The following is a 26,720-nucleotide window of genomic DNA, read 5'->3' as shown; positions in this document are numbered from 1 at the left end:
AAAATACTTTTTTTTCTTTTTTACAAGTCATCCTTCACTGTACCCGGGTTAGACTACCGGCAAGGTACTGGTCGCCAGGAAAGAAAACATGTTTGCGAAGGAATGTCATGCAATGTCAGGCTGTTCATTGTCAACGTCGTCAGCTGGTTAAACACGTAATGCAGACACCACACTACATATATGCAGAATGAGCTGTTCTCAGTAGCCGAAGAAAAGACAGCTAGTAGCAACACGCAACTGCGAACAACTATAAAAACTGTTGTCACGACTGAAGCCAGTCACACTGCGTCAGGATGAAGGCGCGGGTCGTCATTCACTTCCTTTGCTTTGCCTTGACCGTGAGTATAAGAAGTGTTGTAATTACACTGAGTAATCATAGGAATAAATATTAAGAATCCAACTTTTGGGTATTAGTAGTTTTATGTTCTTAGACACACCATTTATTTGGCCGGCCGGAGTGGCCGAGCGGTTCTAGGCGCTACAGTCTCGAACCGCGCGACTGCTACGGTCGCAGGTTCGAATCCTGCCTCGGGCATGGATGTGTGTGATGTACTCAGGTTAGTTAGGTTTAAGCAGTTCTAAGTTCTAGGGGACTGATGACCTTAGCAGTTAAGTCCCATAGTGCTCAGAGCAATTTGAACCATTTGAACCAATTATTACGACTCGCTACCAACATCTAACTATGGTAGTGCAACCGATGCGTTATTATTTACCCCATCCAGTCTGACACAATATAAACATTATGGCATGTACCCTTCTCTGAAATCTGTGCAAGCTATATTCTCCCGGTTCACATAACTCAGATATTTGGTATCTTTCCTGCACGACGATCACAACTAATTTCCTTGAATGAAACAAATTACATTCTTGAAAAACTCTACTGTAAATAGATGCTTGCTTAATATGAAGAACGTCACTACGTTATCTACCTTATGTAAAAAGAAAGCGTTCGTTTTGTCATCAAAAGTGACTTCTCCCATGAAGAAAACTTAGAAGCGCCTAAATATCTGTTACAACTAAAGTAAACTCCGCCATGAAGTCCCAACGGTACCGACCGGCCGCCATGTTCTCAGCCCATTGGAGTCACTGGATGCAGATACGGAGGGGCATGTGGTCAGCACACCGCTCTCCCGGTCGTAGGTCAGATTACGAGACCGGAGCAGCTGCTTCTCAATCAAGTAGCTCCTCACTTTGCCTCACAAGGGCTGAGAGCACCCCGCTTGCCAAAAGCGCTCAGAAGAGCGGATGGTCACCCATCCAAGTGCTAGCCCAGCCTGACAGCGCTTAACTACGGTGATCTGACGGGAACCGGTGTTACCACTGCGGCAAGTCCCTTGGCCAAATATCTGTTAGTAGTCGCAAAATAACAGTGATATGTAATTTAGAATGAAATGGAGACAATTAAAAAGAAGATAAGTAGAAAGCTATTTGACGACAGGCACAAAGAAAAATTTCTATATTAATTATCGAGTCCCGTTACATTATAGAATCTGCCACCAGCTTTTCTCGTTTTCTTTTTTGCTGATATTTACTTGAGAAACAAGGCTAGTCTGAAGAAAGCCCCAAAGGCTATAAGAGCAAAGCCCCAACAGCTATAATGGACTAGTTAGAGTCAAAAATGTCTCACAGAAAGAGACTGTCATCACAGACGCTTAATACCCATTTTTGAATAAGGACCTCACTGCCATAGGCCAAAACTTTCCTCTTCAGATCTATTAGAGACTTTGTTTTACGAACTATGTTTCAGTCTATACAAGGCACATTCTAAGACAAAAGAAAAATACTCACTACGCACGACAGAATTATCCGAATTGGACGGAAATCGGTATACATGATGTACATGTACAGACAAACAAATGATTACAATTTCAGACAAAGTGGATGATTTACTCAAGAGAAAGAGCTTCACAAATTGAGCAAGTTAATAACGCGTCGGTGCATCTCTGGCCGTTATGCACGCAGTTATTCGGCTTTGCACTGACTGATAAAGTTGTTGAATGTCCTCCTGAGGGATATCGTACTAAATTCTATCTAACTGAATTGTTAGATCGTCAAAATCACGAGCTGGTTGGAGGAACCCGCCCATAATGCTCCAAACGTTCGCAATTGGGAAGAGATCCGGTGACCTTGCCCCACAAGGTACGTTTTGGAAAGCAAGAAGACAAGTAGTAGAAACTATCGCCGTTAGCGAGAGGACATTATCTTACTGAAGTGCAAGCCCAGGGCGGCTTGGCATGAAGGGCAACAATACGGGGCGTAAGATATCTTCGACGTACCATTGTGCAGTAAGGGCGCCGCGGATGACAACCAATGGGGCATTTGCCATGAAAAGAAACGGCACCCAGATTATCACTCCTGATTGTTGCGCCGTATGGCGAGCGACAGTCAAGTTGTTATCCAACCGCTGCCTGGGACGTCTCTAGACACGTCTTTGCTGGTCATTGGGGCTCAGTTCGAAGCGGGGCTCATCAGTGAAGACAATTCTGCTCCAGTCAATGAGATTCCAGGCCGAAGACGTGCCTGGAGACGCTCGGACAGTGGTGGAATACGAACCTGGCGTACGGCCCGACATACATGAGTTATGGTGTGGGGTGGCATTTCATTTCACAGCACGACCTTATTGGTCGTCATCCGCGCACCCCGTTTTGTTGCCCCTCGTGTAAGCCATTCTGTGCTGATATTTCAGCAAGAAAACGTTCGCCCGCACATGGTGAGAGTTTCCACTGCTGTATTTGTGCTTGCCAAGCCCTATCGTGGTCTTTAAGGTCACCAGTACTCTCCCCAATTGAAAATATTTGGAGCATTATCAGTAGGTGATCCGTGATTTATTTTCAAAGAATATTCTTAAGAATTTAATTTATTTACTAGCGATTCATCAATAACATTAATACATTTAACCACACTATGTAAACTTGGAAGTAGTTGCCAGGGAGTAACTGATGAAATCATAATCAAATTTCTTTTAACAAATGGGAATTTTATTCACTTTAATAGTGTTTAAAAGCATTTTTTTAAAAGAAACAGGTTTAAAATTATAATCAGAAAGCACTCTCTAGATATCAACGTTACAATTTATTCAGAGGCAGAAAGAAACAAGTTTTGACAGTATGAGCTTTTGGGCAGAGAACCTTGCCGCTCCCTTTTGACACGGCCGTAGTTACGACCGCTCACAACAGCCTCTGAAAGGCTACACTGGTGCAAATCTGTAAAACACTAGATTACTTTAAACTAAGAGTTTTAACAATTTACACAAGCACACAAACTATGCACCCCCCCCCCCCCCCCCCGTAGGAGAGATGGAAATGGTACAAAACACTAACAATTAAAATATTGACCTTGCCATCGAAGGTGCAACTTGATTTTAACTTCTAAGAAAAGTCTTACGGTGAAATGGTGGCATCTTTATATACTAAAATGGTCATTTAAATAAAAGCCCATGAAATGCAATCTTATATAAAATTCTACAAGGTTGGCCAAACAATAGTAAAGATGCTCTACAATACACAGATACCGACTCTCAAGATCATATGCAATAATATCCAAGTTGCCAAAGATCAAAACATATTTCAGGTATTAGGCCGTTAGACTCCAAGCAATAAATTCGTTAATACACCAAATCCGACAAATGTGACAGAGGCAGCTACTAATGTACGGTAGATTGATAGGGAAAGTACCGAACAACCCGAACCGCAGGTTGCTCTAACCCGCCCCTACTCCACAAGGGAAAAATGGACCAACCAATTCAAAAACAACCACCTTCCCGCGGGTGGGAAAACGAAGAAGAATGGTGGGACGACCCCAAAGCAAAACGGCTGGTGACCTCACCAAGAAAACAAGTAGAATTCAACATGGGTAAATCAAACAACATGTCACCAATCACTTAACTTCTAACTTCTAATAAACTACGATTTCTCGAGAAGACCTGGCGCAGCAACCCCCCCCCCCCCCCCCCCCCCCCCGAAAAATCGCTCTCACGAACCGTCCGCTGCCAGCCGCTTCAACGGACGCAGGAAGGCGCGCCGATCTCCCGTCTCATGGCGTCGCAGCTCGCACCGGCCAGACTGATGTCGTGGGTTGACTCCCGTTGCTCTCGTGTCGACCGCGAAGCCACTACCCCTCGCTATACGCCACGGCCCACTGGACTCACTTGGCGACCTCACATGTGCCGACGCTCAAGGCGGACAAGTCATGTTGTGTCTCAGTGCGCGACCGACCAACCGATCGATCCAACTGCCAATGACCATTGCCTGAGCAAACTCGAGCAGACTGGCGGCGTAACGCGCAGACTCAGATGCAGGAACTAAGCCCCGACCGGGCGACCACTCCCTGAGTTCTCTTACTGGCGGAGTGGGAAGACTCTCATTTTCCCGGCTTTAAAGGTTGATCCGAACGACATACTAGCACTCCGAACGACAGACAGACACTAACTGCCTAACAAATGCGGACAAGAGACAGACTAGCAAGCTGGGGACGAGAGACTGACCGAGACTGACCGACTGGCGAGCTCATAGCGCCCCTTAAATGCACGTGAAAGGGCAACCTTTCCCCTTTTCCACCAGAGGGAGACACCAAAGCTGCGATTGCCACAGCGGCGCCACCGCCAGAAACGGAGGGCGACTGCTTCACACTACGAGCTGCGGCGCGCTCTTCAAAACAGCAATTTTTACCACGGCTCAGTAGGGGAATTTGACGATCTACAGCACCAGCTGGACAGAGTTAGGCACGATATCCCTCAGGAAGACATCCAACAACTCTATCAATCAACGTCAAGTCGATGAACTGCTTGCATAAGGGCCAGAGGTGGACCCACATGTTATCGACTTGCTCAATTTGTGAAGTTCAATTTATTGAATGAATCATCCAATTTTTCTGAAACTGTAATCATTCCTCTGCCTGTATACGTACGTCACAGCTATCGATTTCTACTCTATTCGGATAATTCCTTAGTGATGTGTAGATCTTTATTTTTTTGTTTTAGACTTCACTACACAATTTGTTGTCTTAAAGTACCTGAAATATCAAAGCTTTTCCACGAATGTTGGTCTTTAGCTGTGACCATCAATATAGCTCCTGTTTGAAACTTGGGTTTCTCCCGGGGTACAAAACGTTCAAACAGATTACGGGAATGCAGCCGAGTGACGTCTTCGATAAATACCGATATTTCGACAGATGAACACACCGTCATATTCAAGGCGTAACTCGCACGAGAGAGTGCTGTGGGAAGAAAATGTGCTGTTACGGTTGTTGGTCGATTTAGTCCCGCCTACTTGTAAAGCGCTCTCTCGTTGCAGCTGTTGCCTGAAAATAACCGAATGTACATCTGTAAAAATATCGGCTGGTGTCCAATTCGTCAGTCGGCTGCGTTACCGTCAGTTGTTTGAACATAATCCCTGTTTGTTTTCTTGTGTCATCCTGGTTCTACTAGGTCGTTCTAATAGTCTGATCTAAACCAGTTTCTTGGTTCACCCATCGCCAATTCACGAGGTCATATGTCCCGGTCTCATCCAATTCATTTATCACTACAGTTATAATTAAATTTTTTATTGCATTTTTTCCACTGAACCGTGTGTTTTATTCTGTCTCTCCTAACATGTATTTCTCCATTATTCTCTGATCTACGCTAATTTGTCCTTTGTATTCGACATGACTCCACGTCATAAGCCAGAATAGGTAACAAGGTGAGTGGAAACATTTCTTCCCAGACCTATCGGAAGATTAATTTAGAAAGCCCTATTTAGTTTACCATGAGCACTGCAGATCACTTTCCCCTGTCTGCTTACTTTTTACTTGTCCATCTAGTCATTAGCTTCAACTGCCCAAAATAAAAATGAAACCTTATCACGTGATTCCATGTATTCATTGTTAAGTAAATGGTACTGTTTCATTTTCCAGGTGATGATTACTCATTACATTAGTCATATTATTTTTGATTTGCAAACTGCTCTCGTACAACCTCGATCAAGATCCTACAGTGCATAATGAAGTATTTCTGTATTAGAGACAAACCGTAGAATATCATCAAGAAAATATCTAAAATCCACAATACATATCATACTCCGCATGACAGCTGATTGTGTGTGGTGGAGGGTACTTCTGACACCAGTAACTGATCCCCTCTGTCCTTTTCCATTCGTGAATGGCGCGATCGTCGGTAAACCTCTGTACTGGCTCTAATTTCTCGAATTTTGTCTTCGTAGTTATTATACGTGATTTATTTGGAAGTAAGTAACATATTCTCCGACTCATTCCGGAAAGTGCTCTCTCAAAATTTCAATAGTAAACCTCTCCCTGACGCACAAAGCCCCTCTTGATGGTTCCGCTGTGTTCTCCGTTTTCTTCTTTCAAGGGCCTGAGAACATGCTCTATAACTTCTGGTAACATTTTTGATTATGTCGAATCTGTTCGTCTATGTAACTTCCCTTTCATTTCTAAATTTCTCCCTACAATGATGAACAAAACCTGTTGTATTGTATATATTGATTGACTCACTCTTTAGTCATCCCGTTGAACAGTGAGGCACTAAATTGTATGTTTGATGTGGGCTACGTCATTTATGCTACAAAAATTTAACATATAGTATTATTTACAGAATAAACAAACGTTGTAGGATAACATATTACAATGACTGAAGATGAAATCATACCGAGTATTCTATTACTACGGTATACATATCCTAAATATTTACATGTAAGTTGCACAGGGACGAATAGAATATAGTGATTTAAAGCATTAGAAATTCATTTCTAAAAACTGCGTAAAGCTTAGTAATCCTGGGTTTGGCCCCTTGCTTAGCTTCTATTTATTGCCAGTCTCTCGTCCAGGGCAAAGTCCCGAGCGACTGGAAGAGAGCGCAGGGGACTCCTGAGTGTAAGAACGGTATAAGATCTGATCCACAAAATTACAGTCCAAAATCCTTAAAGTCGGTTTGCTGCAGAATTCTTATAAGTTCGAATATAATTTCATTGAGATAGAAACACTTCTGTCCACGAATCAGCACCGTTTTAGAAAGCACCGTTCGTGTCAGTTTCAGCTTTCCCGTTTCTCATATGATATCCTGGGAACTATGAATGAAGAACAACAGACAGATTCCATATTCTTAGGCTACCAGGGAGCATTTGACACGGTGCTGCACTGCAGACTTTTAACGAAAGGTCGATTATACCGAATATGAGTGGGTTGCCCCGATATGTGAGTGGCTCGAGACTCCTTAAAGAACACAACTCGGTACGTTGTCCTGGACAGCGGGTGTTCGTTAAGAGATAAACGTATCGTCAGCAGTTCCCAGGCAAATGTGATGAGACCGCTATTGTTCTGTATGTACATTAACAGGCCGACCGATAGGGTGAGCAGCAATCGGGGGCTGTTTTCTGATGACACTGTAATGTTCCAGGAACTGGCATCGTTGAGTAACTTTAGGAGGATACGCGAAGACCGAGAGATAATTTCAATTTGGTGTGATAAATGGCAGCATGTCCTAAATGTAGAAAAATGTAATAACGTAGATGAGTTGGAAGAACAATCCTGTAATGACCGAATACAGTATTAGTGCTACGCTGCTTGACACAGAGACGTCGATTGAATGTTTGGTCGTTACGTTGAAATGCGATATGAAACGGAAAGAGCACGTAATTTCAGTACCAGCAAATGCTAACGGTCTTCAGTTTACTGAGAAGATTTTAGGAATGTGTGGCTCATCTATAAAGGAGACCACGTATAGAATACTAGCTCTGGAGTACTGCTGGAGTGTCTGCGATCACCATGTACTGTGTCGTAGCAAGCCCTGGCAAAACTGTTAATCTTTTTCCCCACATAAAAGTACATAATTCCCTTATAACGTATTTAAGTGATCTAGACTTAGCGTCAACCTGTCTATCCCACAAGTGACTGATTCTTTCTGCTAATCCTCTCCAAATTAATTTCGCTTTACAATAACAAGTAGGGCATGACACAATAGAATACCTTACCACTAATAACTAATACACGAGCCGGAAGGCATGGCAAGAAAACTAAAATAGCTAGGTTGTAGCTCAGGACAATACCCAAAGTTAAACCACTAGAGATGAAACACCAAGCTCCGAAACTAATACAAATATAACTAATGAACAGGAGAAACAGGAAATGGAAAGTTAAGGCACGATGAACCAGGCTACACAAAACTGGCCACTGGACAAAATAGATCAGAGCAGTAATTCAACAAGATCAGAAGTTAGAAGTCGGAATTGTTAATCAATTAAGCACAACTGATAATAAAATGAGGTACGCACTTAGGATCTAATTCATACAGAATATTTTCGTACAACAACCTGTCTCAGAGAACAATACTAGCCCTTGGATGAGCCCTGCTGTTGTGGCAAATAATAAACGCCAAACATGTGTTTGCACATCGGAAGTTTTCTGCCGAGCACAAGACAACACCCTTCCCCGTGCACCACCGTCCAAAGGACTGCCTGCTTCCCGGGAACAGGAATTAATACCTCTCGTTGATAACAGGTCGCTGCAAAATGGTTCAAATGGCTCTGAGCACTATGGGACTTAACATCTGAGGTCATCAGTCCCCTAGACTTAGGACTACTTAAACCTAACTAACCTAAGGACAGCACACACATTCATGCCCGCGACGGCAGCAACAGCGCAGTTACGGACGGAAGCGCCTAGAACCGCTCGGCCACAACGGCCGGCCGGTCGCTGCAAGCTCAAGCCCTTACTCCACCTGGCTACCTTCACTGCTGGCCACGTGAAATGGACGCCTTGTCTTGTCCAACTGACTCACCTCTCAATTGTTCTCTTGCTGTTGTGCTTCTTCATTGGCTTTCGGCATACCGCCCGCAACTCGTTGAGTGTCCGGTTTCCGTGACGACTGCAGCCACCCTGTCGTCCACACACACGAGGCCACTACCATCGGCCGCCAGCAGCCAGCAGCCAGACGCCATTGCTCACCAGCCAACTCACTGACCCAGCCACTCCTGTATGTAAACAAGACTGGCCGGTATGCCATTCTTTGCCCAGCATCAAATGCAAAGTTCTGCCGCTGCTACCCACAGACCCTGGCGCTGACTCGAGGTTGCTGCCGCTTCCTCGTCTTACACTACACTACACTCTCTGTTGCCTCTCGCAGCCACTGCTTGCCTCATCGTGGCAATGCGCTCAGCTATTCTGCAGTTTCACGTGCGCTCTGATACGGCGGGAACGCACCAGCAGCACTGGTGCCAGTTGGTCAGAAAGACAGGACTTCAGCTGTGCCATGAATCGGTAATTCACGACACACAGCGTATTCGTTTTTACTAAGTTCGAACGGAGGCTATGAAATAATATTGTTTATGCTATGTTCTTTAGCTTGACTACAGCAGTTCGTTCAAATACCCTCCAGAACGTAGAATAAATTGTTATTGAGCTATACAATGAGGTGACAAAAATCATGGGATACCTCGGAATAGCGCTACAATCTGGAGCCGAGCGACCGCTACGGTCGCAGGTTCGAATCCTGCCTCGGGCATGGATGTGTGTGTTGTCCTTAGGTTAGTTAGGTTTAATTAGTTCCAAGTTCTAGGCAACAGATGACCTCAGAAGTTAAGTCGCATAGTGCTCCTAGCCATTTGAACCATTTTGAACCTCCTAATATCGTCTCGGACCCTCTTTTGCACGGCACAAATATTGAGACATGCTGTCTCTATAACCATCCATAATCGCGAAACTGTTGCCGGTGCAGGATTCTGTGCACGAACTGACCTCTCGTTTATGTCCCATACATGTTCCATGGGATCCGTGTTGGGCGATCAGTGTGTATTCCCTCTAACTGTCCAGACCGAGTGAGGTGGCGCAGTGTGGGTAGCACACAGGACTCGCATTCGGGAGGACGATGGTTCGGGCCATCCTGATTTAGGTTTTTTGTGATTTCCCTAAATCGTTTCAGGCGAATGCCGGGATGATTCCTTTGGAAGGGCACAGCCGACTTCCTTCTCCATCCTTCGCTAATCCGATGAGACCGAAGACCTCGCTCTTTGGTCCTCTCCCTCAAATCAACCAACAATCGAATGTCCAGAATGTTCTTCAAACCAATCACCAACAATAGTGGCCCAGTGATATGGCGCAATGTCATTCATCAAAATACCATCGTTGTTTCGGAACATAAAGTCCACGAATGGCTGCAGATGGTCTCCAAATAGCCGAACATAACCATTTCCAGTCAATGATCGGTTCAGTTGGACCACAGGACGCAGTAAGTTTCATGCAAAAACAGCCCACACCGTTATGTAGACACCATCAACTTTCTCTGAGCCTTCCTGACAATCTGGACACATGGCTTCGTGGGGTGTGCGGCACATTCCAATCCTACCATCAGCTCTTGACAACTGAAATCGGGACTCATCTGACCAGGCCACGGTTTTCCAGCCGTCTAGGCTCCAATAGATATGGTCACGAGCAAGGAGAGGCGCTGCAGACGATGTTGTGCTCTCAGAAAAGGCACTCGAGTCGGGCATCTACTGCCATAGCTCATTAACACCAATTTTCGTCGCACTGTCCTACCGGAAACGCGGTCATCTACTGCCATAGCTCATTAACACCAATTTTCGTCGGACTGTCCTACCGGATACGTTCGTCGTACCTCCCACATAGCTTTCTCCGTGTTTACTGCAGTAAGAAATTCGATAAAATCTAGCAAGGTTATCATGGATTCCTACTGTGAATTAATCTGGCTGAAGTTAAGTATCAAAGAGCCGACAAAAATGGTAGTCGTATGCTTTTACGGACTTCCTGGATCAGGAGCTCTAGTCTCTTCAGACAGAACTTCAAGAATACCGTCAATAATTTTTATGGCCATGCTGTTTCAATAGGCGGTGCCTTCAAATTTGCCAGGTATGGTTGGGGAGTGCCATGCTATCAAAACTGGTGCCAGACATAGTTCTGGATCTCGTGTCCGAATATTGTTTTGAGCAGATAGTTAGAGAACCAACTCGTGAGGGTAACGTCTTAGACCTCCCGGCAACAAACAGACCTGACCTTATCGAATCAGTTAACGTAGAGGAATGTATCAGTGATCATAAGGCTGTGATAGCACCTATGACAACGGGTATTACAAAGAATATTAAGTAAGGTTGGAAGATATTTTTGCTTAACAACAGTGACAGGATACAAATCTCAAAGAATCTGAGCAGTCAGCATCAAGTATTCGGTGATGAGGACGAAGATGTGGAGAACAAATGGAAAAAAAATCAAAGCCATCGTGCAATATGCCCTAGACAAGTATGTGCAGAATAGGGTCTTAAAGGATGGGAAAGACGCACCATGTTTAATGGTCGTGTTAGGAAACTGCTACTAAAATAAATAGAACGTCATCTAAGATTCAACAGAAGTAAAATCTTAGATTACAAACAAAATCTGACGAAACGAAAATGAGCTAAGGAGAGCCATGAAAGAAGCGTTCAGTGACTTTGAAAGTAAAACATTGTCACTCCATCTGAGGGAACACCTTAAGAGGTTTTTGTCGTATGTAAAATCATCTCTTTATTCACTCAGTGACCATACTGGCACAGAAATGGAAGATAACAGAGAGAAAGCCGAAATACTGAATTCGGTCTTCCGAAATCGTGTCACCACGTGGGATCGTAACACAGTCCCTCTTTGCAATCGTCATACGAACGTCGAAATGGCATATATTTAGATAAACGATAGCGGAATAAAAAAACAACTCAGTTGCTTAGTAGTAGAAATGCGTCAGGGCCATATGAGATACCTGTAAGATCCTACAAAGATTATGCGAAAGAATTTGCTCTCCTTCTCGCAGTAATTTATCGTAAATCTTTTGAGCAAGGAGGGGTACTTAGTGACTTGAAGAAAGCGCTGGTCATTCCCGTTTTTAAGAAGGGTAGTAGGACAGATGCACACGATTATAAACCTATATCATTGACACGAATCTGTTGTAGAATTGCGGAACATGTATTATGCTCAAGAATTAGACGTTTTTGGAGAGTGTAAATCTCCTCTATAAAAATCAATATGGATTCCCAAACAGACATCCTGCGAAACAGCTCGCTCTGTTCCTCCACATATCCACAGCGCCGTAGATAAGGGCGCTCAGGTTGATGCAGTGTTCCTTGACTCGAGGAAGGCCTTTGACAACTTCCCGCACTGCCGTTTAGTGAAAAAAAACGAGCTTATGGACTATCGGAGCGGATTTGGGACTGGATTCAAGGCTGTTGGCAGACGATGCGGTTGACTATAACAAAATAGCAACGCCAGAGGATAGTAACGTTTTGCAGAATGGCTTGCAGAGAATTGATGAATGGTGAAGGCTCTGTCAATTGACACTGAACGTAAATAAATGTAACATATTGCGCATACATAGGAAAAGGAATCCACTACAGTACAGCTACAGTATTGATGAGAGTCCAATGGAAACAGTTGTCCGTTGTCCGTGGTGATAGGTAAAGCCTGAAATGTGGTATTGTCTTAACGCTGTGGATCTCGGAATATTTAAATCCCTAACGATTTCCGAAATAAAATGTCCAATGCGCCTAACTCCAAGAACCACTCTGCGTCCAGAGTATGTTAATTCCGTCGTGCTGCCACAATCACGTCGGAAACGTTTTCACACGAACCACCTGAGTACGGATGACAGCTACGCACATTCACTGCTCTTTTATACCTTGTTTACTCGTTACTACCACCATTTATATATTTGAATATCACTATTCCGTGACTTTTGTCACCTCATTGAAATTTTTGTGTCATATTTTTACTATTTTTGCCTTTTACCAACTTTTTCGCCAGTGTAGTCATAATGTCCTTTTGCTAAAGGGCTGTTACAAATGGGTTGTCAGAATACGAGTCAAAAACTTTTCAAAAATACGAAGGCATACTGAAAAATAATGCCTCCATTTTTTATGTGAAAACTCTTGCAGCATTTTAAATAAAACAACCATTATTAACATTCTACATACTTATTTTTCACGTACCCGCCGCAAGAAAGCTCCGAATTGTAGAATATAACATGGCGCTGAGTAACGCAGCTATGTCGGTGCCTGAGGAACCTCGTGCTGTGAATCGAGTTCCGAATTCGGAGAGTTCGTCCATACATGGGAGGACTCTCTCGTTCAGCTGGACCACACACGAGCGGTGAGACATCTGCAACAATCAGACGCCTGGTGTTCGCTATCATAGATCATCCTTGATACAGTCCTGACTTGGCCCCATCCGATATTTATCTGTTTCCAAAACTTAAAGAACACCTTCGAAAATTTCACATGCATAGTGATGAAGCGATGCAAACATAGGTGAGGTTGTCAAACTTTCAGCAGTGAGGGTATCAGAAAACTGGTCTCTTGTTGGGACAAATGAAATGTGTGTGAAATCTTATGGGATTTAACTGCTAAGGTCATCAGTCCCTAAGCTTACACACTACTTAACATAAATTATCCTAAGGACCAACACACACACCCATGCCCGAGGGAGGACTCGAACCTCCGCCGGGAGCAGTCGCACAGTCCATGACTGCAGCGCCTGAGGCCTCTCGGCTAACTTTGTTGGGAGAAATGTCTTCGTCGCCAGCGTGATAAATACGTACACATGAAGAATAAAAATATAGGATGTTAATGAAGTTTGCTTTTTTTAAAAAAGCTTGGAATGTCTTCACAAAGAAAATTCTAAGGCATTACTTTTCAGCACGCCCTCGTATGCGACTGCTGCTTTTCAAATGCTTCTGAAATCTTTCACAATAAACTATAACTTGTCTCATGAGTCACCAGTGGAAATGGCTCCAGAGCCAAATAAATTACTTATGTTTTCCGAGATATAACAACTTAATTTTTAGTTTTTAACCTTTGTATTAATCGCATAATTAAAGAGAAGCGAAGGAACATCATAAGAGATACGTTTTACCTTTATTTACGCACGGAAGTGTTGCTACTGAACATAAAACAACACATATGTAACGTAAATGAGTTGTTTCTAGACGACACATTTTTTTCAACACAAAACTAAGCCTGAGTTGTATAGATGTAGTGATTCTGTGAATACAGTTTGCATGTCAAGTCAGCTTGGAGCATTCTGCTGAATAGGGTATAACGTTTCAATAATAAATACGTAAAATCATGTACGTCACTCAAGGTTTGTGTAGAGACAGAGGCAATAGCTGGGAATGGCGGATAAAGGGGTATACTACAATATATGCTGTCACTCTCTTCATTAATGCTTCAATCAGCTTGTCAGTTTCAAATGACGGAACCGCTTTACTTGTCAGCATACTGACAATCCTTTAGCATGCTACCTAAGATTATGAAAAGAAAACAGAAAATAACGAGGAGTAAAATACTTATACCAGAAAAAAGGAGGAATTCCCAAATACTCACATCATACTGTAGGCGATGAATGCGACGTTTTGTGAAAAGGAAAGTGGAATCAGGTACTAGTGGCAGCCTAAAAGAGCTATGCGATACTAGGAAAATGGAAGTGAGACCTCTTGCTCAATAGAAACCTGTGGGTCTCATTTAAGACGAATAAGCCAGATTATGACATCCTAAAAGTTTTACCCGAATCAAAGAGAATTGGGTTAAACCTCTTACTAAGTATAACAACTATGTGGGGTGTTAGTTAGTCGTAAAGTGTTTTACAAGTAATCGAACGTCTGAGAAATAAAAAACTTGAACGCAGAGGCCCTAAAGAACACAGGTTCAAGAAAGACTTCGGAAGAATAGAAGTTAGAGACCTACGATAAACTTCAAAAGAGCGTTCGTTGTTCTGTAGATTATTGAATGATGCCAGCAGTCTGTACACCACCACAGACATTGCAGGAGAGACCAATGGAAAACTTAACGACACCACGAAAGATAGCTGGAACTTTGGACGGGTCTATCATATACCGCCGCTAATTTCAATGTCTGCATCAAAAATACGCTTCGAGAATACATCAAATTATGTCACGGCTACAAACTTATGTAATGGGTATTTGAGCAAAGTCTTTTTTTGTGGACAGCTAGAGTACATTATCTTTGGAAGAAAATATGGTAATGAGTTACCACAAATTTTGCATAAAAGCTCCTGACACATTAGATTTATTGTTTAGTATATTACTAGAATATTTATAACAACAAAACTTTCTACCTACCACTCTAATGAAACAATTTTTCACAACAACCTAGATTTCATTACAACACGAATTACTGTCTGTCATTGTGTCTAATGTTTTACTTATAACTTACAATTAAACTACAGTAATTAATAATAAATCTCTTCTATCCGTTCCAGGCAACAATATGTGCTGGGCAGTCTACGAACTTGGGTATTCCAGACCTGCCTGGTAACTGGACAGGAAATGGAACAGACATCCCAGAACCACCTGGTAACTGGACAGGAAATGGAACAGATATCCCTGAACCACCTGGTAACAGGACAGGAAATGGAACAGACATTCCAGAACCGCCGGGTAACTGGACAGGAAATGGAACAGACATTCCAGAACCGCCAGGCAACTGGACAGGAAATGGAACTGACATTCCAGAACCACCTGGTAATTGGACAGGAAATGGAACAGACATTCCAGAACCGCCAGGCAACTGGACAGGAAATGGAACTGATATTCCAGAACCACCTGGTAATTGGACAGGAAATGGAACAGATATCCCTGAACCACCAGGCAACTGGACAGGAAATGGAACTGATATTCCAGAACCGCCAGGTAACTGGACAGGAAATGGCACCGACATTCCAGAACCGCCAGGCAACTGGACAGGGAATGGAACAGATATCCCTGAACCACCTGGTAACTGGACAGGGAATGGAACAGATATCCCTGAACCTCCAGGTAACTGGACGGGAAATGGCACAGACATCCCAGAACCCCCAGGTAATTGGACAGGAAATGGAACAGATATCCCTGAACCACCAGGTAACTGGACAGGCAATGGTACAGACATTCCAGAACCACCTGGTAACTGGACAGGAAATGGAACAGACATTCCAGAACCGCCAGGCAACTGGACAGGAAATGGAACTGACATTCCAGAACCACCTGGTAATTGGACAGGAAATGGAACTGATATTCCAGAACCTCCAGGTAACTGGACAGGAAATGGCACCGACATTCCAGAACCGCCAGGCAACTGGACAGGGAATGGAACAGATATCCCTGAACCACCTGGTAACTGGACAGGGAATGGAACAGATATCCCTGAACCACCAGGTAACTGGACGGGAAATGGCACAGACATCCCAGAACCCCCAGGTAATTGGACAGGAAATGGAACAGATATCCCTGAACCACCAGGTAACTGGACAGGCAATGGTACAGACATTCCAGAACCACCTGGTAACTGGACAGGCAATGGTACAGACATTCCAGAACCACCTGGTAACTGGACAGGAAATGGAACAGATATCCCTGAACCACCTGGTAACTGGACAGGAAATGGAACAGACATTCCAGAACCACCTGGTAACTGGACAGGGAATGGAACAGATATCCCTGAACCACCAGGTAACTGGACAGGAAATGGAACAGACATCCCAGAACCCCCAGGTAATTGGACAGGAAATGGAACAGATATCCCTGAACCACCAGGTAACTGGACAGGCAATGGTACAGACATTCCAGAACCACCTGGTAACTGGACTGGAAATGGGACAGATATCCCTGAACCACCTGGTAACTGGACAGGAAATGGAACAGACATTCCAGAACCACCTGGTAACTGGACAGGGAATGGAACAGATATCCCTGAACCACCAGGTAACTGGACAGGAAATGGAACAGACATCCCAGAACCCCCAGGTAATTGGACAGGAAATGGAACAGATATCCCTGAACCACCAGGTAACTGGACAGGCAATGGTACAGACATTCCAGAACCACCTGGTAACTGGACAGGAAATGGGACAGATATTCCTGAACCTCCTGGTAACTGGACAGGAAATGGAACAGATATCCCTGAACCACCAGGTAACTGGACAGGAAATGGAACAGACATTCCAGAACCACCTGGTAACTGGACAGGAAATGGAACAGATATCCCTGAACCTCCAGGCAATTGGACAGGAAATGGAACTGATATTCCTGAACCGCCAGGTAACTGGACAGGAAATGGAACAGATATCCCTGAACCACCAGGTAACTGGACAGGCAATGGTACAGACATTCCAGAACCACCTGGTAACTGGACAGGAAATGGGACAGATATACCTGAACCACCAGGTAATTGGACAGGAAATGGAACAGATATTCCAGAACCACCAGGTAACTGGACAGGAAATGGTACTGATATCCCAGACCCTCCAGGTAACTGGACTGGAAATGGAACAGGTTTGCCACTACAATCTGGCAACTTGGCAAGTAGCACATCCAGTATGCCTGCTGGACCATCTAACTCTGTTGGAAGTGAAACGAATAATCCAGGTTCTCCAGAGTCACTGCAAGAGTTTCCTCCCAGTCTTAATATGCCATGGATTAATCTTTTGCCTCACAGAATAGAAAATCTTCCTGCCTTCAATCCTGGACTGAACCCAATTTTTAATTTTCTTCGTACTATACAACAGCTGAATAACAGACGTCCCTTCTTCGTAATATAGAACGCAATGATTTTATTGCTGTTAGTCCATGTATGTTCTCTGTAGTGCATATGAATGAATACTGGATTCAGTGTTCAAGTTTGGTTGTTGTATTGCCTTTATTGTCTCTTGACAAACACTTAGTCTCATGATATTTTCCTCCCAAGTACCCTTTCTTCATGAATTAGTTTCTGGTATCCCACAGTAACATTTCAGTAAAATTTGTCTCTGTGAATTTTCTTTTCTTTCTGTTGTTTGACCAAAAATTGAGCATGCCATGAAGAGGTATTAAATTCATTCCTGCAATTACGGCAAAACGACATATTATGTCCTTTATGTTGTTTGGAGAATGTTGTTTGGGAATGAAGCGGTATTGCTTTTGGAAAATATGTTCAGAATTCTTTATTTTTTATTTTCGATTCAATATTCACAATAAAGTATGTGTAATAAGTATTGTATTACTCTACTGTTCTGGCCTTAAGGTTAGTGGCAGTGTGAACCAACTCCAAGGAATGACTGGTAATAAAATCGTTGTTTACTTGACTTTTTCGATTATTATTTTATTCAAAGTACCTGTTGAGAAATTCGAAAATGATAATCTTTGAATGTGTAATCAATGTGTATGAACCTTTTTCATTCTGAAGTCTTTTTTCCTCCTAAACCTAAAATGTTTTTAAATTGTCTGTATAATGTGAACTACATTCTGTAAATGACGCCTTTGCTACTCTTAAGTAGATTTAATTAACGTATAGTATTTTAGATACGTTAACATATTTGTTAGTACCCTGTCCAGATTCAGAATGAATCGGTAGCGTAGTAAAAACACCTGTATTTAGTCTTCATCATGGAAAACAAAATTTAGAGTGACGATTTATGTAAGTTAAAAGTAAATTCATATTTCTGCAAATTATCATTCACAATACTTAAAATAAATAAAATTATTCTTATCTGTTGAGTGGTCGTTTGTATGGACGTGAGGATTACTCTTACATGAAACTTTTTAAAATCTTTGAGAATTTTCCTTTGGCTATCTCTCATTTTTGTTCCAATCCATGTAAAAATGAGCAGCGTGAAATCTGGGATCAATAAGGTAAGGAAAAAGTTTGGTCTTGGGGCTTCAGAGAAAACGCTAACGATCTCATAAAATACTACGTCTGCATAATAAAGCCATTGTATTACCTAAAGCAGGCAGGTGATTTACTTCATTTTCCGTCACTAAATTCCCCCTCATTACTGACGTCCTATTGTTCGGTCTGCAAAAGGCGAGACGCGCCGAGCTGCTCCTTCTTACGCCTTACCTCGGTCGACCCCTTTAGCTTTTATCAGTCGAGGGGAGGAAGCAGTCACAGCAAGTGCAATGTCTTCGTCATCACCTCAATTACGAACCATCATATATTTCATTGTGTGTTACTAGCATAAAATAACTGCAATCTATCAGACAAACGCAATGTTTATTTCTTACTATTAGGGGATTCATGAATTAACTGCACATCAAAGTGTCACACTAGGTATGCAGTATGTGGTGATGTATTGGGTAAAGCACGAATTCTGTCATAGGAGCAACAGAAGAAAATTAGAAAGCACTAATAAAATGATTGCAGAATGTTGGAAACTCGTTAGCCAAAACACACTGATTGTTCTCAGAAAGCAAAGACAAAGCTTATGCTAATGCCTTGAAGATATCAGCTATTAAAGAATAGAGCCGGACTTTTATGAACCAAAAGCGGAAAGGTGGTACGAAGAGCACGCTTGGAGTCAGTCACCAGATATTTGAGAAAGGGAACCTCTGTTCGAGTAGACGTGGCAGTGAAGTACAGAGAGTTAGTTATCAACAATTCTGTGATTATTAATAACTTATCAATTGTGCAATTGTGCACGTAAATATATTTGAAACTAAAAGTAAAATGCAATGCTCATTCAACGATGGTAGCCTTACACATACAACATTTGAGCTTAGTTTTGGAAATTTGTGGTAAGTTCCTGTGGTACCAAACTTAATCTAACTTAAACTAACTTACGCTAAGGATAACAAACAGCCGGCCGTGGTGGCCGAGCGGTTCTAGGCGCTACAGCCTGGAATCGCGCGACCGCTACGCTCGCAGGTTCGAATCCTACCTCGGGCATGGATGTGTGTGATGCCCTTAGGTTAGTTAGGTTTAAGTAGTTCTATGTTCTAGGGGACTGATGACCTCAGAAGTTAAGTCCCATAGTGCTCAGAGCCATTTGATCCATTTTTTGACAACAAACATACCCATGCCCTAGGGAGGACTTGAACTTTTCGCTGAATGGGGTATCCAGCCCTATGTTAAAGCATTACTTTTTGAAAACAGCGTCGAATACAAACACATTTAGAGGAGCGTCTGTTTTGACTATAACCGTCTTGAGAAAGGGCTTCCTGTACTTTCGTGGCAGGGGTCAGATATATGAAATCATCCTGAGAAGTGTTGCTGAGGAAAAGACGAGCTGAAGAAACACAGGTTCGACTATTCAAAACAGGAAAGAGTCTTAAAATGGTTTGTCTTAAATCACATCTAGAAATCATCTCGGAAACCTCAAAGAACGCTTTACTCAAGTCAATGCGTCCCGAAATATTTATTTAGTTTGAGATTGAAATATTAGCAGCCTAGATGATATTATATGGGAGATTTACAATTACCTGCCATCTTTCTTGTCAAAGCAACAAAGCTCAAGGTGCATCCATCGAATAAGGTGGACTGTAAAGCTATATACTGCTTGAAACTGTTTTCTGTGATGATGCGCGACTACAAGAAGACGATAAAATTTGCTACAGGGGTATTTTCCTTATCAGTATGAATGCTGGTTCATGATCATGTGCCAAAACACAGTATTTGGATTTAGTACTCATTCAAAATATTATAAATATCAGGCTGTCAAACATGGTATCTCTCATTTGGCGACACAAAAAAATAAACATCATTTATTTGATTTAACGATTGAGTTATTTGTATATGTGGTGTCTGTTCATTGAGACATGTCTGAAAGAAGACGGCCAATAATCTCCTCAGTACAGATGCTCAGCAGACTCGAACTCTTACAGGAATCGGCGAAATATCATGAGTAATTAGGATACTGGGCAACGGTCGCTACATTAATAGTGTCTGACGGGAGGCGCGCTAGGAGAGTCCATGCAGCTAGTGACCACAGTGTCCGGATAGCGCAGTGGTCAACTCATCTGCCTAGTAAGCGAGAGATCCATGTTGGAATCCCTGCCTGGTACAAATTTTCAGCTTTGCCCATTGATTTAAATTAATGTCCACTCGGAGCCAATGTCTGTAATTCCTTAGTGTCTTGTTTCAGTTATTCATACTAACAAGTTTAGGGCCATTAGGCTCTGTCTCACATCCAATGAGGCACACTATTTACACCTAAGTGTAAAAGGAACTGGTACACCTGCCTAATATCGTAAAGGGCCTCCGCTAGTACGCAGAAGTGGCGTAACACGACTTGTCATGGACTCGACTAATATCTGAAGTAGTGTCGGAGGGAATTGACACCACAAATTTTGCATGGCTGCCCATAAATCCGTAAGAGTACGAAGGGGTGGAGAGTTTAGTGGCCAGCAGAAGTGTTCAAACTCAGAAGAGAGTTCCTGGAACCACTGTGTAGCAGTTATGGACGTGTGGGGTGTCGCATTGTCCTGCTGGAATTGCTCAAGTCCGTCGAAATGCATAATGGACATGAATAGATGCAGGTGATCAGACAGGATGTTTACGTGTATGTCACCAGTCAGAGTCGCATCAAGACGTATCACGGGGTCCATATCATTCCAACTACACACGCCCCACACCATTACAGAGCCTTCACCAGCTTGAACAGTCTGCTGCTGACATGCAGGGTCCATGGATTCATACTCATACACGTTCATCCTTTCGATACAATGTGAAACTAGGTTCGTCCGACCAGGCAACATGTTTCCATTCATCAACAGTCCAGTTTATTTATTTATTTATTTCATTAACAGTACAGAGTAACCCGCCACCTTGAAATGTAGGGTGGGTCGTATGCTTCTGAATCTAACAGCAAAGACTTCTGGTTGTTACAGTCTTATTGATGTACAGTTATTAACGCTTTTTTTAAATCATATAAAGAACATAGTATATAGAGATTTCTCTGAGGTTACAGCGAATTGAATGCTCAACAATTGTTAAAATGGTTCCATATAATTTGTTACTACATAGTTGATGAGAAGATAATTTATACAACGCAAATGTCAAAGAAAAAAAAAAGAAAATGTAACACAATGAGTTTCGTTAAGAATAATTTATAATATATAGAGGGAAGTGATATGCTGTATTTGGATGAGTAATACAGTCTAAGTAACACATTGGTTAGTAATGGCCTATTTCTATCTATTTCAGATGAGAAGGTCTCGGCACAACCTCGAGCTATTCTCATCTAAAATGGTTAGCGGTAATGTATGTTTACACAGATGATACAGATTAAATGCTGACTGAGCACTTCATACATGGAATACATGAATTGTAGCTTAACATGAGAAATACCACTTACGTTTGTAACTTGTTAGTTGAAATAGAAAATAGTTCATTGCTACTTGAATGCATTATTCCTTAAATAACTTAATTCATTTCTGATATATGAAATTCATTGATTGTAGCTTTGAATAGAGAAGAGAATATACTTCTGTCTGCACACAATAAGACGAGCAACACATTAATGCTTGTGTGCAGTATACTTTTAACACTAAGCAGGATGCCATTTGGGAGGAGGAGCCTCGTAATAAAAGTTCTTCGAGCCTCTTCTTCCCAAGCGACATTACCTTATTACTACAGTCTTGTTATGTGGTGCCGGTGTTTATTTGTTTTATGATTGTTGTGTTGTTTGTGACTGTGTTGTGGCATGCAGTGTCATGCATTGTTGGTTTTGGTTTCTTACATGTTGATTCCTTCTGAGTCATGTTCACTTAGTGTTCCTTCCTCGGTTTCGGAATCTGTGGTCGTGTTCGTGTTCTCCCATGTGGTTTGTTGTGTTGTTTGTGCTTGTCTATGCCTCCTTCCATATGGGTTTTGGCGCTTGTATTCCCGGCTTGGGTCGACATGTTTCAGTTGTAGTCTTTCGTGTACATCAGGAAAGAAAGAGTGTACTCGGAGACCCTTATCGGATGCATCCCATTCTCTCTGTCATGTTTGAATTCGCCATTGTTTCATTTGTGTTTTGTTCATAATGTTTGTTCCCGTAATTTCGGTGACTTTATCGAGCCTGTCCCTTTTAAGCCAGTAAAGTGCAGCTCTGTTAGGTATTGTTACGTCTATAGGTCAGGTCCCCATCACAACGCAAAGTGCCTCTAGTGACGTGGTGCTGAAGGCTCCGCTCATTCTCAGGAGTACACTACGCTGACCTCGTCTTGCAATTGTGTTGTTAGTCTGTATGTTCAGTCTGTGAGCCCAAGCACTTGCGACGAAGCATGCAATGGATTCAAATATCGCAATGTAGTAGGTCCTTATGGTCTTAATAGGTAATTTGTACTGAGTTGTGTTTAGTCTTGCTTGTTGGTGCATAATTTTGAACGCTTTGTCAATTGTCAATTTTATATGGTGGTTGAAAGTCTGTTTTTCGTCTAGGTGCAATCCAAGGTAACGTGTGGCTTGCTTCCTCTGTATGCTTGTATTGTCTAATTTTAGAATTGGATTCCTCTGTAGTGTCCCTCTGAGCAGTAAATATACAGTTTTGTTGAGAGCTACTTTTAATTTATTTTCTTTGCACCAACTGTTAATTTTCTGAAGCAGTTGCGTGCCTTTTGTCTCTAGTGCTGCTGTCGAGTTGGCCGACACCACTATGAGCGGGTCATCTGCGTAAGCCACCACACCTCTTACCCTGTCGTCACTGTCCAGGGTGTTAAGCAAGGGCTCGATTGCGATATCCCAGAATATTGGTCCGCAGATCAAGCCCTGTGGACATCCCTTTGTTATTTTCTTGACAACCTTCTGTGTACCAGCCCTCCAGCCCTGCCTCTGCAGTAATCGAGGAGGCTATTGTAGAGTGAAGCTGATAGCCTCATTTCCCTTAACCTGGCGAAGAGGGACGGCCACCACATGTTGTCAAAAGCCCCGGCTATGTCGATTAGAATGGCGGCCGCGTATTTCTCGCTGATGCTATTTGTAACTGTCAGTGCTTGGTTGACGGCGTCTTCTATTGATCTACCTTTCCTGAAGCCGAATTGATGAGGCGTTAATCCGAGGAGGCGCGTGTGCGATTGTAAACGGTCACACTGAGCCTTTCCTGTACCTTGCCGAGAGTGTTTAAGAGACAGATCGGTCGGTACGTTTTGGGGTCTGTTGGCTCTTTCTATTGTGATTTCCTGATTATTACTACATTAGTAGTTTTCCAGAGGTTTGGAATTCTGCCTGTTAGTAGTGCCTCGTTGAAGATGTTAGTAAGAAAAGTCGGTTTTAACGTTTCTGAAAGTATTTTGTCTTGGCCGGGTGCTTTCCGGTTTTTAAGGCTGCTGATTGCCGTCGAGACTTCTTCCTGCGCGAGTGGCGTGGTTACACTGTCACTGATGTATGGTTGCGTCATGCTCTCTCAGGGAGGTGTCCCTCGTCTTGTGTGGGGTCGTCAACATCCGGGAGGAGCCTGTTCCGAAGATATCCTGCTGTGCTTCCCCATCCTCTGGCCATTGTCCAGTGTCGGTGTTGACGGGCCCAGGTGAGGCATAAAACGATCTGTCGTGCAGTCATCAAGGGTACACGAGTGGGCCTTCAGTTCCAAAAGCCCATAACAATGATGTTTCGTTGAATGATTCGCATGCTGACACTTGTTGATGGCCCAGCATTGAAATCTGCAGCAGTTTCCGGAAGGGTTGCACTTCTGTCTCGTTGAACGATTTTTTTCAGTCATCGTTGGTCCCATTCTAGCAGGATCTTTTCCCGGCCGCAGCCATGTCCTGATATTCGCGGTACACTCGTGAAATGGTCGGACGGGAAAATCCCCACTTCATCGCTACCTCGAAGATCCACTTCCCGTTGCTCGTGCACCGATTATAACACCAAATTCAAGCTCAATTAAACCTTGACAACATGCCATTGTAACAGCAGTAATCAATCTAACAACTGCGCCAGGCACTTTTTGTCTTATATAGGCATTGCTGACCGCAGTGCCGTCTTCTGCCTGTTTGAATACACATTCCTATTCCAGTTTCTTTGGCACTTCAGTGTATTTTACATTACGTTCGTATAATGGCACATTGTTGAGTAACGGATTATATTTAATAGAAGCAACTATAGCATAAGCGGCAGAAACCAGTAGTAATTACTGTAAAAAATGCAGAGTTTGTAGTAGTATATGAAAAGTGAAACAAGAAAGATGAACAATAGGCAGAGGTCGAAACGTGCCACCTTGCAGGGAGATATGTTTTTGGAGGCGACAAAATATTACATTTTAATATGGTTCCAAAAGGATGAAGTAAAAAACACGATGAAGTTTTGCGTAAATGAAGAGATGTGAGCGTTTGTTCGAATAGAAATACACTCCTGGAAATTGAAATAAGAACACCGTGAATTCATTGTCCCAGGAAGGGGAAACTTTATTGACACATTCCTGGGGTCAGATACATCACATGATCACACTGACAGAACCACAGGCACATAGACACAGGCAACAGAGCATGCACAATGTCGGCACTAATACAGTGTATATCCACCTTTCGCAGCAATGCAGGCTGCTATTCTCCCATGGAGACGATCGTAGAGATGCTGGATGTAGTCCTGTGGAACGGCTTGCCATGCCATTTCCACCTGGCGCCTCAGTTGGACCAGCGTTCGTGCTGGACGTGCAGACCGCGTGAGACGACGCTTCATCCAGTCCCAAACATGCTCAATGGGGGACAGATCCGGAGATCTTGCTGGCCAGGGTAGTTGACTTACACCTTCTAGAGCACGTTGGGTGGCACGGGATACATGCGGACGTGCATTGTCCTGTTGGAGCAGCAAGTTCCCTTGCCGGTCTAGGAATGGTAGAACGATGGGTTCGATGACGGTTTGGATGTACCGTGCACTATTCAGTGTCCCCTCGACTATCACCAGTGGTGTACGGCCAGTGTAGGAGATCGCTCCCCACACCATGATGCCGGGTGTTGGCCCTGCGTGCCTCGGTCGTATGCAGTCCTGATTGTGGCGCTCACCTGCACGGCGCCAAACACGCATACGACCATCATTGGCACCAAGGCAGAAGCGACTCTCATCGCTGAAGACGACACGTCTCCATTCTTCCCTCCATTCACGCCTGTCGCGACACCACTGGAGGCGGGCTGCACGATGTTGGGGCGTGAGCGGAAGACGGCCTAACGGTGTGCGGGACCGTAGCCCAGCTTCATGGAGACGGTTGCGAATGGTCCTCGCCGATACCCCAGGAGCAACAGTGTCCCTAATTTGCTGGGAAGTGGCGGTGCGGTCCCCTACGGCACTGCGTAGGATCCTACGGTCTTGGCGTGCATCCGTGCGTCGCTGCGGTCCGGTCCCAGGTCGACGGGCACGTGCACCTTCCGCCGACCACTGGCGACAACATCGATGTACTGTGGAGACCTCACGCCCCACGTGTTGAGCAATTCGGCGGTACGTCCACCCGGCCTCCCGCATGCCCACTATACGCCCTCGCTCCAAGTCCGTCAACTGCACATACGGTTCACGTCCACGCTGTCGCGGCATGCTACCAGTGTTAAAGACTGCGATGGAGCTCCGTATGCCACGGCAAACTGGCTGACACTGACGGCGGCGGTGCACAAATGCTGCGCAGCTAGCGCCATTCGACGGCCAACACCGCGGTTCCGGGTGTGTCCGCTGTGCCGTGCGTGTGATCATTGCTTGTACAGCCCTCTCGCAGTGTCCGGAGCAAGTATGGTGGGTCTGACACACCGGTGTCAATGTGTTCTTTTTTCCATTTCCAGGAGTGTAATTGTTGTCCTATAGTGCCTTACTGGAAATTATCTGCGGCATTGTGAAACAGATGCCAAATGAAGCTCTGCAGTTGCTCACTTTAGGTGAAAAAAGGTTGCTAGCGCACCATTGCCAATGCAATTTCTACCACGCTCCTACACCACGCTTGAGATGTAAGTATGTCAGCTTTAAAGCCCCTCTAGAAGCGAAAAATATTATTATTAAGATACGAAGATGCACAGGATAGAGTAGACGGCCGGAGTGGCCGAGCGGTTA

At 43.6% G+C, this 26,720-nt stretch overlaps 1 protein-coding gene across 50 annotated transcripts; it reads left to right on the top strand.

Annotated features, from left to right (window-relative positions):
* The first annotated feature begins 208 nt into the window (after positions 1-208).
* Positions 209-18,078, top strand: LOC126161475 (putative per-hexamer repeat protein 5). Of its 50 annotated transcripts, none has more exons than XM_049917370.1 (6): positions 209-338; positions 15,241-15,754; positions 15,797-16,006; positions 16,049-16,468; positions 16,553-16,636; positions 17,099-18,078. In XM_049917370.1, the coding sequence occupies exons 1-6, from the start codon at positions 294-296 to the stop codon at positions 17,554-17,556; spliced, it is 1,731 nt and encodes a 576-aa protein (XP_049773327.1). In that variant the 5' UTR covers positions 209-293; the 3' UTR covers positions 17,557-18,078. The 50 variants fall into 50 exon arrangements, with proteins under 50 accessions (XP_049773327.1, XP_049773300.1, XP_049773298.1 ...); XM_049917343.1 differs by having other exon boundaries at positions 16,805-18,078; XM_049917341.1 differs by having other exon boundaries at positions 16,763-18,078.
* The last annotated feature ends 8,642 nt before the right edge of the window (positions 18,079-26,720 follow it).

Source organism: Schistocerca cancellata, chromosome 2 (assembly GCF_023864275.1).
Source record: "Schistocerca cancellata isolate TAMUIC-IGC-003103 chromosome 2, iqSchCanc2.1, whole genome shotgun sequence".
Classification (NCBI taxonomy): domain Eukaryota; kingdom Metazoa; phylum Arthropoda; class Insecta; order Orthoptera; family Acrididae; genus Schistocerca; species Schistocerca cancellata.
Note: the sequence above shows the minus strand (reverse complement) of the source record. Positions and strands in the feature narration are given on the sequence as shown.